This window comes from Prunus dulcis, chromosome 1, assembly GCF_902201215.1.
Source record: "Prunus dulcis chromosome 1, ALMONDv2, whole genome shotgun sequence".
In the NCBI taxonomy this organism is placed as follows: domain Eukaryota; kingdom Viridiplantae; phylum Streptophyta; class Magnoliopsida; order Rosales; family Rosaceae; genus Prunus; species Prunus dulcis.
The window spans coordinates 42,539,898-42,557,395 of NC_047650.1; the positions used below are offsets into that span (position 1 = coordinate 42,539,898).

The 17,498-nt window shown below is 38.6% G+C and overlaps 1 protein-coding gene across 5 annotated transcripts; it reads right to left on the reverse strand.

The window, feature by feature from the left end:
- Positions 1–292: 292 nt before the first annotated feature.
- Positions 293–17,222, reverse strand: LOC117614069 (putative pentatricopeptide repeat-containing protein At1g31840). Of its 5 annotated transcripts, none has more exons than XR_004583826.1 (3): positions 17,015–17,222; positions 13,589–16,270; positions 293–669 (listed from the first exon to the last, which is right to left on the reverse strand). XR_004583826.1 is itself a non-coding variant. In XM_034342751.1 (2 exons), the coding sequence occupies exon 2, from the start codon at positions 16,213–16,215 to the stop codon at positions 13,741–13,743; it is 2,475 nt and encodes an 824-aa protein (XP_034198642.1). In that variant the 5' UTR covers positions 16,216–16,270; positions 17,015–17,222; the 3' UTR covers positions 13,270–13,740. The 5 variants fall into 5 exon arrangements, 1 of the variants encoding a protein (XP_034198642.1); XR_004583828.1 differs by lacking the exon at positions 293–669 and adding an exon at positions 7,899–8,444 and having other exon boundaries at positions 17,047–17,222; XR_004583827.1 differs by lacking the exon at positions 293–669 and adding an exon at positions 7,899–8,386.
- Positions 17,223–17,498: the final 276 nt, after the last annotated feature.

Below are 17,498 nucleotides of genomic sequence, written 5' to 3' on the forward strand. Positions count from 1 at the left end.
TAGGGTTTAGTCTAGTACAAAATGATATTCTATAGACGAACTGTCTCAAGTTTGAAAGCCCACGTCACTTTAGCATGTGTAAAAAATCCCCCTTCTTAAATTTGGCAAAAAAACCAAAAAAAAAAAAAAAAGTTTCCACAATTTACAGAAATTATTAGGGGTGCCAAAAAATTACTAACCATGCCAAACCAATCAGCGGGTTTGTTATAGCAATAATTTATTTATTTATATTTATATAAATATATATTAAATATTAATTTGATCTGAACCGAAAGACTGGATGAAAAAAATCTGGGTAATCTGGGCAAGCCATATATTAACTTCAAAATTAACTTTTTGTCGTAGATGCATGTGCATCCTCCCTTTTAGTAAGTACTTACAATAACAGTCAGATACAGTGGAAATGATGTCCAGATTTTCGAGCTTTGCAAGTTCTTAGAACTCTTGGATTCAAATCAGTACGGTTAAGTTCGTCGTCTTGATGCAAGTTCTGTTGAACTTGTGACTTAACAGGAAAATAGGAATAAGGCTTCCCTTGTTCATCTTGCTGGATTTTTTATTTGGCAAAGGGAGAATGAACAAAAGGTTTAATTTCCTGAAGCTCGGGATCGTGAAAAAAAAATGCATGGAATCTTGTTGTTATCCATTTTTCTGAAAGTAAATGAAATCCTGCAATGATAACAGAGTTTAAAAGTAATTAAAATCATGAAACGATAACAGAGTTTGAAAGTAATTGAAATCCTGCAACGATAAAAAAGCGCTTCTTACTTGACAGGTAGATTCCCCAACCAAATCATCCAATTTTTTTCCGAAACGAGCACTAGGAGCAGCATGTATTGATTGTACATGAACAGATCCTACATTAATTTACAAAATACTAGAACTTGAATTCCTAATATTGTAATGATAAGCTACTACTACTTGCCCAAACATAAATTATACTGCTAACCAATTTCTAATCCACAGTAATCTCATAACTGGAAAATGATCTTGTAGCTAACTAGATCATAGTTTTGAAGCTTGTCACATGATATCCAATAATAAACTTCATGTTATAAAACTAAAGAAATTGAAGAGAGAATTTAGAGAATTCAAATAGCGATAGGAATGCTCTTCTGTTATTTTATTGAGATTTTCTTCTATATGTACAAATGAGAATGAAGCTATAGTTTTATAAGCAAAGCCTTGCCTAACAATTCGACAAATAGAAGACTACATGAAGGTGTATGGAGATTCCATTCCAACATGTGGGCTCCACCTTATCATCTTACAACACTTCCCTTTAGAGACCACAATGTATGGAATATGCCTCGTTAAAAATCCTGCCAGTAAAACCCAGTGGGACAAAAGCTGGTCGAAGGGAAAAAGAGTACATAACCATGTGTAACATAAAATTCTGTGTATATTGACACGCGTGCGACACTACCTCATTAAAATCTTGCCATGAAAAACCCAGTTGGATAAAAACTTGAATGAAGGAAAAAAGAGTACAGTGTGTGAAAGTCTTTATTGACAGCACACTCCCCCTGATGCTTGGCAAAATATCTTTACGTCATATTGTTAATCATCTGTTGGCACTGCTTCTATGAGTCAATCTTGTAATATTGTTGGATGCTCCCCCTTAAGAATATCTCCCTTTGAAATCTTCATGACTAACTTTTTCTAATAAGTGATCATAGAAATTTCCAAAGTCCGCGTATTCAATAGAATTTGGGCTATTTGTAAGTTCACTTGAAAAGAATATACCCATATATGGTGCTATGCAGAGATTGACAGGACCCGACCCAATTTCTACTTTGGAATTCGAGTCAAGTCCTGTGCGTGTCCGACACCTGGCGAATGTCGGGCACAAATGACCTTTTTACCCTTCTTACTTCAATTTCTCTTTAAATTTCCTTAGACTTCTGCCGAAAATTCGGCAGAGTCTCCTCTGTATTTTGATCAATCCCAAAATTTTTCCCCTGTCAAATAAACTCAGAAACCCTACCAACAGCCAGACTAAGTCAACAAACAGATTCCAACCTCAGTTCCTTATGTTCAACGTGATATCAGAGCATTTTCTAGGGTTTTCAAGGTTGCAAGGATTTTCTGCAAAACTTTACCTTGGCGCGAAAACTATGATTGGCCCGGTGGTGGATCCCGCGTACTTCTACGGCCTGGGGGCGAAAAACAGGTTGAAAATGTGAGTGGACCAAAACAAAAATAATGTTCTTCAAAACAATTCTCATAAACATAATATCCCCCATGGTAAAAGAAATTTAACTAAATAAAACTGAATACTTACTTATTATATCACGCATAGTCAATTCAAGGCATTCTATATCAGTCATATTCAAGCTTGAAAGTTTCATACAAACCACTGAATTCAAAGCTTTCATAAAAGTACTGAAATCCAACGCGTATAAAAACTCTGTACTCAGATCTTTCATAACTGAACAAATATAAAGGGATCTATATCTGAAAAATCAGAAAAACTGATTTATAATAGCTGAAAATCAACATTTAATAAAGAAACTCAGAATCCTTTGAAAATACCACCAGTATGTACCCCTGTCATTTCCGTCAATTCCCTGGCAGGTCTCGGGCGTCACACAGACTTACCCGAGCCGCAAACTGGCGAAATCAGGGGACTATGATCAGCCTGTCCCGCCGGCAGATTCCTCGATGACACCAAGTCAACTCGAGTCGCTCTGGCAGGATGCAGGGGACCGTAGTCAGCCTGATCCGCAATCCTGGCAGGTCTCGGGGACATCAAGTCAGCCGAGCCGCAATCCTGGCAGGTCTCGGGACACCAAGTCTGCCGAGCCGCAAATCCTGGCACTCACGGTCCGAGCGTCCCCGAAACTCGTGAGGCAAGTCAAGTGCACTGACTGAACTATAATCAGACTGGATGTCCGTAGACATCGGTCCGACTCTGGGTAATCACCATAAAGAAAAACGGGTACGAGGTGGTTTTAAAATAAATTCCTTTTAAAAAGAAATATGTGAATAATAACTGGAAAACGTAAGTCGTGCTGCGGTCTCAATTGATTCAAAACTCAAACTCTGTTTCTGTAACTGGTAAATAAGCAGCACCGACTTATAGAACTATTACTGTACTGATCATGTTCAAAATCGTAACAAAACTTACTCAAATAAATTCATTTATAAAACTCATGTATATAAAATCATTTATAAAATCTATTTTATATAAAAGCACATCAATTCATATAAAAACACATCAATTCATTCATGAAATCTGATTTATGAAAGAAGGTCCACTCACAGATGGTCCGAGCTACTTTGACCCCTTGACGGTCTCTCCTGCAGGCCGACTGGACCTCGTGCCTGATTATCCATAAACAATAATTCAATAAACTGCTGAATAAAAGAATTAATTCAAACACCCTGCCCCCGGTTCCTAGAAATACAAACTCTCATTCAGAGTATTCTTATGCCCGCCTTAGCTTCTTAAACAATTAGGCCGGCCCGGAACCTCGATAAGCGATAAGCTGCTCGACCGGCCGATCCGGGACCTCATGGGTCCACGGTCTCCGATGGCCAATCTGAGCTTCCCGGAAGGTTTCTCATAGGGCGGGAACCAAGTTCTGCGAAATTGGTCCGAATCGGACGGTCGGATTGGCCAAAATCGCGTTATCGCTTAAAACTCAAACCCTAGCCCCAGGGTTCGCGATTTCGGAGTATCCGGGACTCCGATTCGCAATCCGTCGAATCCTACGTGATCCTGAAATCACGTAGACCGACATATCCAAAATTCAGCTCGATCCAACTATTACACGACACTGCACCCACGGATCGCGCGATATGGAAAATCCGTTCGGGGCTCAAACGGACTCCGAATCGAGATCCGCGAAATCCCACACGCTCGTGACGACACGAGGGTCACAAATCTGCACAGAATTATATCAGTACCCTCGCCCACGCGCTCCAGCACACGCGGGCAGCTTTGGGTGTCCAAAGCGATACCGGGTGGCCGAAAAATCTCGGAACCAAGACTCCAAACTCCTACCCCAGGTAAAACACCCCATTTGGAGTCACTTTTGTTCTTGGACCACCCCCAAAAAGTGACCGGAAATGGTAGTTTCGAAGGGCCGAAGTTTCGGCCAAACTTCAGGTCGAAAATCGAACCCCTTAACGCTAAAATCGATCACAGCCCATATATCCATCAGCTAGAGCACGAAAAATAGCTCAAAATCCATACCTTACTCGATCGATTTGGTGGAGAAACGAGAGAGAATTTCGAGCTGGAAGTTCGGGTGGCATTCGGACGAACCGTCGGCTTCCATGGCATATTCCGGCCGATTCCAACCACGGCAGCAGCTGAGGTGGGTCGGGAAATGTCGGTCGTCGTGTGCTGGTTCGTTTGGCACCGGTCTCGGAGATCAGTTCCAAGCGAGGCGGCCGGTGCGACGTCGGGAAGGGAGGAAGGTCGCGGGAGGGTTGTTGCGGGAGGAGAGAGAATGAGCTGACGGGGGAGAAGAGAGAGAGGGCTATAAAAATCTGACTTTTTGACCAAATTACCATTTTGCCCCTCGCGGTTTTTATACCATAACTTCTTCGTTACGGCTCCGATTTGGGTCTACTCCGTGTCTACGAACTCCTTTCGCCGTGCTCTACGCAATGGCGTAGGCGAAATTCCCAAATTCTTTCACGATTAAAAAGTGAAATTTTCCCCTATTAAAATATGCGAGGGCAATTTGGTCATTTCGCTGAAAGATATTTTCCTTACCTTTTTAGATATTTTCTTTCTTTTTGATATTTTGTTTTGGGTTCTTACAGAGATAGCATCAAATATACCTCATATCATCCTAAGGTGGTAGTGATGGAGCTAAGCTTTATATGGAAAATATAATATCTGGTCCAGTATGCTTCAATATAATATCATTTAAGTGCCCAACGGATAATCCACATAAAAATGCTTCAATACCTTTTTAGTATAAGCAAGAATCTCGTTGGCATAATGCTCGATCTTCAGGTCGAGATGAATATTTTTTGAACTCTTCAGGAGTTTTAATGTGTTACAAACATATTATAATTAATGTACTCACTGATGCAATTTATGCATATTAGAATTGAGTACAGATTTTGTGCTCCAGGCACATGTCTTTTGGGGCCTTGCTTCATGCAATTACAATCCTTTCAAGGATTTTGTTTAATGGATTAAACTTTATGACACATTATATAGCTTTAACCCAGCTATTTATACATCTTTAGGGAATCACTTATAGTGATATGCTTTGTTCATTTAATAACCCTTAAAGATAATTGTTTGGGCCTAAATTTGGCACGCCGAAAGTCAAAAGACAGGCCCATGATGAAATTATCTGCTCAGCCCAAAAAGCTTGAGGATAACAAAATTAGGATCCAGACAGGTTGGGCTTTACACCAGGATGTCGAAAACAAAGCCCCCAGCCCAAGAAAGACCAAACATGGAAATTGTCATTTGGGCTCAACCCATAAATTTCTGTTGGATTCATACCCAAGGGATTAAAAACACATCCACCTCAGCTTTGAAAAGTCAGCATTTTCAACTAAAATTTTTTATATGGGAAGAGACGTCTCTGAAACGCTGCCAACAGAAGATCAAAACCCCATCTGTATTCAAAGATTTTGCTCCAAAGCAATGCACCATCTTCCAAGGAATTCACGGGTCACGCTTTCTCAGTTAGAACGGGAAACAGGGAATTCAGGAAATACAGAAGAAAACCAAACCGCCATAAAAAGACCACACAGACGGTGGCGTTGGTTGAAACAAAAAAAGCTGCCGCCCAGGAAACCAGGGAAAGGACTACTTTAGGAGGTGACTGCTGTGAGCCTATCTGCCATTGATTGATAAAAATCCTTTTTACTTTGCATTATAGAAGATCTTTTTGCCGCCCATTATTTTAAATATAAAAAAACCACCTCCCCAAGAGGGTCTCTTATAAAAACAGAAGTAGGCAAGAAAGGAAGGGACACTCAATTCATCAATCAATCAAAAAAAACAACAAGAAGAAAACAACCAAAAGCTCACTTGGATTCCAAGAGAAACCAGCTTTAGATCAGAACTCCAAAGTTCAGACTTAGAAAATAAGTCTTCTAAAACGAGATCCCTCGTTACAAATTTGGTTCAGCAAAAGCCAAGACAAGCAGAGTTTGAGGTTTCACCGACGTAGAGACCTTAGCGAGTTCATGAAGAGTCCTGCTCAAGCAGAACAACGCTCGTAGTGCAATCCTTAGCTCATCAAACCCTCGAGAACAGCCACTTCTGCCCCTTCAAACTGAAGAAGCTGCAGTTCTGCCCACTCAAAAGCCTCACGAAGCGTGAAGTAAACATAAAGCTCTGCCAAAATCGAACTTTGGTATCGATTCATAGGTCAGCCTAGCATCTGAAGCCACGAAGCAGTACGGACCGACCCAAGCGCGTCCAGTCCAGCCCAAACTGGAACCTCTCATCCAAGCAGAAACGGAGTTCCGGCCATCTTTTAATCTTCCTAGAGTCGATATGTATATTTATTGCTTTGTAAAAGGCAGTTCTGCCTGAAACAGTCCAACTTCTATCCAATATTTTTGGCCAGAACAGCCGTTTGATACTGAGATAAATTGTGAAAGTCCTTACCAGTCTAAGGCAAGAAAAGAACTTACTTGGGAGATATTCCTCACCCAAATTCACAACCGTTTGTTTTAGAAGTCAGTAACTTGGGGCGCAAGTCATCTATTCTAAAAAAAGGGTCTGCTAGGATTTACATTGCTAGCAGTGGCACGCTCGCACACCAAAGAAAGCTGACTTGTTGACCAACACATGGTCTCCAAGCCAGTGGGGAACTTCGCCCTTCCATCACAGGAGTAAACGCGAAAACGGGTGAACAATAATACGTTGGTCTCCATAAATGTGCTGTAAGAAGGCACAATTGCATTTGTAAATATGGAGAAACCTAACATTTTTTGTTTCTGCCAGAAATATTGTGTCATAGAAAGTGAGAATATTCCCTTTTATTCCCAACACCCAAATATAACTTTTAGTATTAACATCTTTTGGGGTTCGTACTATGGGTTTGTTCTTTCACGTTCATTCTCATCTGTAATGGAACTACCTCTTTCCATTTTGGCCAATGATATTGTCGACCTTTAATAATAGAACGTGGTTTCAATCAACACATCTCATTGATGATTTGAGTAGCTACTCCAAAACTAAAAATTGTCATTCATCAATTCATAATCCCACTATTCTCATGTGCATGCGCATGCATCAATTATAAGTATTTCTTTGCTTTTGGGTACCCAAGCCACTTCAGGGGGCTTTTATTGTCTCTTTCCAGACAAACATCTCTTACAAGATGAATTATGTGAGAATGTGGATTATAACATCCAATGGAGCGTTATTTTACAATGAGACGTGGATAATCTCCATTTAGGGAGTTGGAACATTTAGAACCCATATATCTGTCATGTTGTAGGCATGTCATAGATTAATACATACATGTCAATTAATTTATGGGACCTTAAACCATATAATTTGCTACGCATTAGGCGTGCATCGTATCAATATTGACATGTTAAAGGATTGTCCTTCCGGGACTTCAATTCATATCATTTGCTATGCAACAGGCGTGCATCATATTGATCACTGCTATACCCATGTTCTGTTCTTATGGGACTTTAATCTATGCAGTGTATCGTTAATGTATTCAACTTGCAATCTGTGAAATTTGCATTGAGAATTCATGAATACATATCAGAATGATACAAGCCATTCTTTTGGAATAGTCATAATACAAGTCGTTCTTCTGGAACGATCTATAATGCAAGTCATTCTTCTGGAATGGTCATTTACATGGCGCTCTTCTAGAACAACCTTATCTCCCCATTTGGCTACCTTTAAGGATGTTGTACAAAATATCAAAATAAGAGTACAAGTATGAAATAACATAAGTATCACTTACATCTTTAGGTGGGAGAGACTTTGCTCAAATATCTTCCAAGCTCGTATTGGCTCAACAAATACAATGTAATGCTTGATTATCTAGTTATATCATGCAAGAGCAAAAATCACAATTCTTCTGTCTGTCAAAAAATAACCCTCAGTGTTATGATCACTACATGGATTCTTTCTTTAGATGTTCGTTCTAAAGAAATAAAATCCCTTATGAACATAGAGTTATAAAAAGAAAGAAAAGATACAAAAATTGTGAAATGGATTGCAAAGTAAGGTAAGCAATCAGGGGAGGAAGCTGATGAGAGCATACAACAAACTCTCATTTCTCCTAGTCTAGAAGAACTTCAGGAGATTATAGCATGTGGTCGTCTTTACAGTTCTCAGATGTAGCGGAAAAGTGATCAGGGATAGTCTCGCTTCCTGAATGAATGATCAGAGATAGTCTCGCTTCTCAAGCACATCGAGTGCTTACTGATAGGAAAAACAAGTGGATATCACATCACTAGGTATAGAGAAAACTGGATGTCTTCTGCAAAGAAAATTCCGTTAGTAACATATTTATACACAAATAAGAGGAATAGATAGAATCAGTGAATTTCAAATTAACCACAAAAATTTGTAAGGTTCTTAGGGTACTTTTGAAAAAATAGCTCTGTGAAATCCGCAAAGCAAGATCGGCTTTGACGAAAATAATCTTTGAAAAAGCCGAAAGTGCCGACATACATTAATGGAGGTCGTGTGAAATTTTCGAATCTGGGAAAAAAAAGAAGAACAGAATATGGGGATCCGAAAGAATATTGGGATCCTGGAAATCGTTGCCATATTTCCGCCTATAGATATTGCCTCTGCAAGACCTGATTTGAGTAATTGCGTTTCAACTCAACTTCCGTTCATTTTCTGAAAATTCAGCTTCTCTTAAAACTTTCCTTGAAACATTCCTAAAAATAGCTTCCTCATCTTCTCGCCCAAACCATCTTGATTTAAATGTTGCCCCCAACACAACTCGGGATGCCAATCTGGCATCATCCTTTGCATCCCAAAATCGTAATCTCACGGTTAATGATTCTGTGATGATGAATGATACGACTGCTGTCATAGTATTCATTTCACGATGTATCCTTAACAAACGGAATTCACAAAATATATTTCTTCCTTGAGGTGTCGATTGTAACATAATCTAACTTTATTAAATCCATCATTTTCTTATGCCCAAGAAATATGTTGTGTACCACAATTTGCAATAATACCTAAAAGGTTGTCCATTTAATTGTTGGAACTTCAGGTTCTCAACACTGTCAGATTTTGAACTTTAAGCCAAAATCGCATATTCTCATGATATGGACTTTTTTATAATTTCCTGTATATATTTTGGAACTTCAGGTGCTTACATAATTGTTCGTCCATGAGTTTAAGGAACTGCAGGTCCTCATTTGTATATAGTGACGATTTATCCAAAATAGTTAATATTTATGTATGTAACTATTCATGTATACAATACTATTCATCAAGTCATGAATATGTGTCTATACATGCGTATAGTACATTTGCCAGTACAGTTATTATTCACGTGTACGACACTATTAACTAATACGGTATTGTTACATCATCAAGGAACTCTAAGTCCTTATTTACATATCAAGGATCAAGAATATTTAAGTCCGATCTCTTGTTTACAAATATAGTATCGGAGAACTGCGGAGAGACTGCCAGCTCTCATATCATTATCATCATCAAGGATCTTCAGGTCCTGATGTAGTTGTAAGACGAGGATCAAGGAACTTCTGGTCCTAATCTGTATACTTGTAAAAACTCATCATATTGCACAATTAATCCACAAAATAAATTGTTGGTATGAACGATAAACCCGCACTATATTTTAAATAATAAAGTAAATGTGAGAGTATGGGCACTAATTCTACTCATACTTTTAAATAAAAGTAAAGGCAGTTGTGTGGACAATAAACTCGTGCCACTAAATAAATATTGTCGTATGAGTAATAAACCTATACCATAGAGCAAATAAATTGTGCCGTATAAGTAATAAACCTACACCATACAATAAATAAAATAAATGAGTGGACAAAACCACCACTAAAAATATAAGAGGTGAAACCGTCTATTTTAATAAAGTAAACGTGGGGATAAAACCACCACAAAAAACATAAGAGGTGAAATATATATATATATATATAAAGTAAAGACAATTGTTGGTGGATTCTTATCAACACCACGATCAAATAATATAATATAATAGTATATTATCATAGCCCATTAAAATTTACATGTGCCTTATATGAAGTAATATGTATGCATTAAAAATCATACTATAATAATATTATATAATATATGTAATCATGCAAGTAAAGAAACTAGTGCATGATGAATATCACACTTGTCTTTTCTACCTGCCACCAGCACACACCTGCACTAATATTGATATTAAATAGTATAGAATAATAATAAAATAATTGAAAAGATAAAGGAAAGTTAATCCTTTCGGTGTGGTTTCTTTTGGTCAGTTTTTCATATCGCAAGCAAAGCCACTAAGCTCTGATCAAATCAAATAATTAGGCCTTCACAGCATGGGTAGTCACTCGAATCTCTGGTTATGCGAGCCCATCCCTAATAGCAACCCCACAGGCTCTCTTAAGCGCATGAAAACTATATCATGCGAACTAACACCATCATAAGAAGTAAAGGCAGACTTGTTATTGTCAAGATCTTTAGAAGCAAAATTAACATGAGTGTGGGAAAGAGTTTTGGATAGCTCAATGGCAGGAAGGCTCCATGATCCGGCCGCCATGATAAGGTGGAGCCTACATGTTGGAAGGGAATCTCCATACACCTTTATGGAGTCTTCTATTTGCCGAATTGTTAGCGAAGGCTTTCCTTATAAAACTATAGCTTCATTCTCATTTGTACATATAGAAGAAAATCTCAATAAAATAACAGAAGAGCATTCCTATCACTATTTGAATTCTCTAAATTCTTTCTTCAATTTCTTTAGTTTTATAACACGTTATCACCACGAATATCTCTAAATACCAGTTGGAATATTTGATCAAAACACTCTACTTCGTTGTTTTTCTTTCTTGGGTTTGATTGAGCTGCTCATGCTTTTATGTGTATCAATATAGCTTCTAAATCACTCTTTATAACTTCAAAACACAAACCCAACAAAACAAGTCAATCCCATCACAGGCTCTAAAATTTTCCACACCTTACAATCTCACTCGATCTTTCTCGAACACCACCGCTCAGTCGGCTTCGAGGCGGCCCAGGTCGGTCTTCCATTATCGGCAACTTCTTCGAGCTCATGACATGTAAATTTTAACAAACACCCTCCTAACCTTCTACACGCCGCCGCCTTCCTCCTCAGTACCAAGATCATCGCTGACGTCGACTGCCGTCACCATCATATCCGACCTCTGCATAGCCACCGCTAAAGCCTGCCAGATCCCCGGAGTGAGACTCAGTGGATGAAGCCTATATCTGCTTGACCTCTAGCCAAAGTCGTGGTGGCCGGATCATGAAGCCTCCCTACCATAGAGCTTTCCAAAGCTCTTTCCCACACTTATGTTAATTTTGCTTCCAAGGATTTTGACAATAACAAGTCTGTTTGCACCTCTTATGATAGTGTTAGTTCGCGTGATACAGTTTCCATACGCTTAAGAGAGCCTGTGAGGTTGCTATTGGGGACGGGCTCACATAACCCGAGATTCACGTGGCTACCCATATTATGAAGGCCTACTTCTTTGATTTGATCAAAGCCTAGTAGCTTGGCTTGCGATATGAAAAACTGACCAGAATAAACCACACCAAAAGGCAATTATTTTATTATTATTCTATACTATTTCACATCAATATTAGTGTAGGTGTGTGCTGGTGGCAGGTGGAAAAGACAAGCATAAGATTCACCATGCACTAGTTTCTTTACTTGCATGATTACATATATTATATAATTCCATTATATAATATATTATAATATGATTTTTAATGTATACATATTACTTCATATAAGGCCCACGTAAACTTTAATTATATTATATTACTTGATCGTGGTGTTGATAAGAACCCATCAACAATTGCCTTTACTTTATATATGTAGTAATTCTATGGACAATTTCACCTCCTATATTTTTTGTGGTGGTTTTATCCCCCTATTTACTTTAATAAAATGGACAGTTTCACCTCTTATATTTTTAGGGGTGGTTTTATCCACACATTTATTTTATTTATTGTATGGTGCAGGTTCATTACCCATACAATTTATTTACTGTATGGTGTAGGTTTATTACCCATACGACACAATTTATTTGCTGTATGGTATAAGTTTATTACCCATACGACAGTATTTATTTAAAAGTGTGGCGCGAATTTATCGTCCACACAATTTGCCTTTACTTTTATCTAAAAATATGGAGTAAAATTAGCACCCATACTCGCACATTTATTTTATCGCACATTTACTTTATTATTTAAAGTATGGTACGGGTATCATCCATACCAGCAATTTATTTTATGGATTAATTGTGCAATATGATGAACAAGTACACAGATCAGAACTAGAAGCTCATTCATCATATAACTACATCAAGACTTAAATATCTTTGATGATGATAATGACATGAGAGCTAGCAGTCTCTCTGTATTATATTTGTAAACAAGAGATCGAACTTGAAATGTAACATCCCATATCGACCAACGGAGAGGGGGTGATGTGCCTTATATGTACATGCCCGCCTCCATCTAACACGAGGCCTTTTGGGAGCTCACTGACTTCGAAGTCATGGAAACTCCGAAGTTAAGCGAGTTGGGGTTAGAACAATCCCAGGATAAGTGACCCACTGAGAAGTTGCTCATGAATTCCCAGAAACAAAACCGTGAAGGCAGAGATGAGGGCCCAAAGGCGGAGCCAATCCCGGGATGTAACATGAAGATCTTTGATCATTGACATGTAAATAAGGACTTGGAGTCACAGAAGCAGTGTCAACAGATGATCAATTATATGGCTTAAAAATATTTTGCCAAGCATTAAGGGAGCGTGCTGTCAATAAAGACCTTCACACACTGTACTCTTTTTTTCCTTCATCCAGGTTTTTATCCCACTGGGTTTTCCTGAAAAGGTTTTAATGAGCAGTGTGGCACGCGTGTCAATATACACAGAATTTTATGTTACACATGGTTATGTACTCTTTTTCCCTTCGACCAGTTTTTGTCCCACTGGGTTTTACTGGTATGATTTTTAACGAATACCATACATTGTGGTCTCCAAGGGAGAGTGTTATAAGATGATAAGGTGAAGCCCACATGTTGGAAGGGAATCTCCATACACCTTCATAGAGTCTTCTATTTGCCGAATTGTTAGCCAAGGCTTTGCTTATAAAACTATAACTTCATTCTCATTTGTACATATAGAAGAAAATCTCAATAAAATAACAGAAGAGCATTCCTATTGCTATTTGAATTCTCTAAATTCTCTCTTCAATTTCTTCAGTTTTATAACAAAACTCCTATTCCTACTAAGACTAGAAAATTAAAAGACACACGAAGCAGAACCCGAGAAATTGAAGCTCTAAGCAATAATTCTGATAATATTATCAGCAAAATGATCAAGAAATATATAGACATATATGTAACTAATAATTTGAATGAGAAACAACATGAACTCACCTGGGCTTAGAAAATTATGTTGCTAGTAGAACAATTAGCTAGTAGGTAGTACCAGATAGGTAAGGGTGCAAAAAGGTGACCACGCAGGCTCCAAATGGCACACTGTATTACAGAACAGATCTTATCTGCAGATCATGCGGTTGACCGGTCGATTATTTCTGTTGATCAGCTTCAAGAATATGCTCAGTGATCGTCCTTTGTATGACAGCGTCCGGCATGATGCCACTAATTAACATATGGCCGTACAAAATGAGGGCTTCTGCCATTCTTCCTACCTTGCAGTAACCACGAATCAGAATCCCATATGCTATTACATCAGGCAACAAACCCCTTTCTATAGCACAATGAAACACAAGGGATGCTCTCTCCGTTAGTCCTCTCTTGCAAAGACCATCCATGAGGATGCTATAACTGACTATATTGGGAGAGATGTTTTTAAGCATCTCTTCGTGCAGTTCAAATGCACTTTTCATGTTTTCAGATTTAAAATAACCATCAATAAGACAACTATATGTGACCAAATTTGGTTCGGGATCCTTTTCCAGCATTTTATCAAACATCAACATGGCATCATCCATGTTACCTTCTTTGCAAAAAGCATCAATCAGTATAGTACAAGTAATGGCATTGGGTTTACACTGTCCCTGTATCAGCTTTTGAAAAAGTTGAACAGCTGCATCTAACCTTCTCAGAGAGCAATAACCACAAATCATTGTGTTGTACGTAACAATGTCAGGTTCTGGCCCACTTTCAGTAAGTTGCTCAAAGAGTTCTTGTGCAGCTTCTAAATAACTTTCTTTGAAAAGCATATTAATGAGAACATTATAAATGGCAATATCAGGACTTACTCCATTTCTTCGCATCATCTCTAGAATTCGGAGTCCATAATACACATGTTTCTGCTTGCAGCAACCATCAATTAGTGTGCAATGCATAACAACATCGGGCAAGAACCCCTTCTTTAATGATTGGAAGAAAAATACTAACGCATCTTTTAATCTCCCTACTTCAGAGATACCCTTAATAATCACAGTATACGTCACCATATCAGGTTTTACGTTATAAACTCCCATTTGGATGAACACCTTCACAGCATCACTTAGTCTTTTTAATCTACAGCAACCATCTATTAACATATTAAAAGTATAGACATTGGGCTTTACACCCCTATAAACAGCCTGAAAGAAAAACCTAAGAGCATCACCCATCAGCCCCTGTTTGCAAAGGCCATTTACTAGCACACCATAAAGAATAATATCAGGTTCATAGCCAGTCTTGATCATACTCTCATACAGGTAAAATGCATCCTTTAAATTCCCCAATTTGCACATTCCATCAATCAAACTACTGTAAGTTAGAATGGATGGCACAAAACCACACTTCACAATCTGACCGAATATGCCACAAGCCTCCATGACCTCACCATCCTGACACATACCATTTATAAGAATGGTGTAACTAACAGGGTTTGGCGAGATCCCCTCTTTCAGCATTCTTCCGTAGACCTCCACTGACTTCACCAAGTCTCCAATTCTCACATAGGCATCCATAACAGAACTGAAAATGACTACATCCAACCTAATGTCGCTACCTAATGCCTCTGAAAACAGTCGAAGCCCCTCCTCCAATTTCCCTGCCTTAAAAAGACCATCAACTAGAATACTATATACAACCAAGTCAGGGCTGACACCCTTCTCTATCATAACCTTATAAAGCTTAATGGCCTCCTCCAATTTCTCATCCTTACAATACGCGTTAATCATCGTGCTGAATGTCACCACATTTGGCTCGGGACCACCCATCATCAATACATTAAAGAAATCTTCCCCAACTCCAATCAGATTTTCTTTACAAAGACGCTTTAAAATCTTGTTACAAGCAACAATATCAACCACAAAGCCTCCTTCAATCACAGCGGAATGAAAATCCACACCCGTTTCAACTTTACGCTTGTTTAGAAGAGCAACCATAACAAACTCATACACACAGAAACACTGTCCTCTCAATGCTTTACACACTTGTCCATATAAATCAAGAATCACATGGACACAATTTGAATCAACCAAAAAAGTCAACATTCTAGATAACACATAAGGAGACACCGGAACTCCCAATTTACGCATATGAATGAATGTCTCAATAGACGAATCTAGCATCCCATTCCGACAAAAGTTCTCAATCAGAAAGCTATAAAGATCACTAGAATCCGAAGCATAATTGGGAGAAATCTCAGAAAAAGCAGCAAAAAAGTGAAAATGAGTCCCAAATTGGCGTACCATTGTATTGAAAAGGTGTGAAGCCGGAGCCAGCTTTCGGTGACGGAGCAGCAGATGAGTAAGGGCACAAAAGGACTGGGGGTGGTGTAAGCCGAGAGAGTTACGGGACCAATCAAGCAAGTGATGGGCGGAAATGGAGTTGGATTGGAGGCTGAGAGGGATGTGGTGGAGATGGTTGGGCTGTAATTTGGAAACAAAATGGGGGTTCAAGAGTTTGGGGTTAAATTGGAGAAATGCGTTTGAGATGTGGTGAATAAGAGCTTTGAAAGAGAATAGAGAATAAGGTGAATAGAAACGAAGAGAGTGTCGAGTGAGGAATAATACGTTCGAGAATGAAGAGGAAGATATCATGCTTTTTCAAGCTTCGACATGCTTCATTTGCTCATGAGCCAAGTACTCTTCTTCACTAGTACATATTAACAAACCCAATATCAAAACAAACAATATTTTTACATACAATCACAGAAAAACCCAATACCAAAACAAAGCACGAAACAGCAAACCACAAAAGTGAAAAATTAAATCAAACAGGGTCATATTAACAAACTATCTAAAGTCTAGAGCCCTAAAACAAAGCACAACAAATAGGGATTCCTGTGACATTTCTAAATGAAATGAAACTGCAGAGACCATTCATGGGTATCTTCTATAGAAAGAAGACTTGAATGCAATAGAAACAAAATTGAACAGTGCACCAAAAAGAAAAACGAAAAAGAGTTCAAAAGAAAAAAACAAATAACCCCCAAAAATGAGCAGAATAGCAGTTTTATGCTTCTAGCATTGTCAGACCTGGCAATCGTGTAGTGTTGGCATTTTTATGTCATTTTCGTGTCAACCTGCCGTTAAGAAAACGGGTGGAAAATACTAAACATGAACACACCCGTTAAGAATAAAAAAACAGAAGAATAAAAAAATTTCAATCGCAGTACACGCAGGTGCAGCCAGCCCTCTCTTCTCTCCTACTCCCCCAATTTCCATCAAAGAAATTGACATAGCTCATATCCAGAAATTCAACCTAAGTTCAAAATCAAGTATTTGAAATTCATCAAATACTTGATCAAATTTCAAAACCCACTACCTAAATTCCAACCCAAACCAAATAATTCACTCAACAACAAAATACATATCCAAAACTGAAAAGATAGAATACCAATTGGCGAGGAGGTGGGCTCCAGTTCATACCCAGAGCGCGATGTACTTGGGAGGCATGAGACTGCTCTCCATGCGTACATATTCATCTTCCTTTTCGTAGTGGGGCTTGTGTTTGTGGCAGCTGAGAGAGTGGAAGAGTGAGCGAGTTTTTAGTTTTTGAAAATAAGAGAGACTTGGAGCAGAAAGTCGGTGGAGAGGGAAGATAAGTCAGGACAAAACAGAAAGAAACAAATAAAGTTTAGTGTAAGCCGTATAAATGTAGACAGAATTGACTTGAGTCATTAGGATGAGGACGGCGGAGGAGCTGGAAAAGGTGGTGACTCTTTCTGAAAAGTGGGTGGTTGGGGTTCGAATCTCATTCTCAGCAAGCATCAATGTTCTTTATTTTTTTCCCATCTAACTATAATGTAAAATTACGAAAATGCCCCCTGAGCCAGTTTTCAAGGTTCAAAACATAAGACAAGTAAATTGTTTGGCCTGCC

Coding starts and splice junctions, on each gene's coding strand:
- LOC117614069 (XM_034342751.1), bottom strand. CDS start 16,215: ATGATATCTTCCTCTTCATTCTCGAACGTATTATTCCTCACTCGACAC.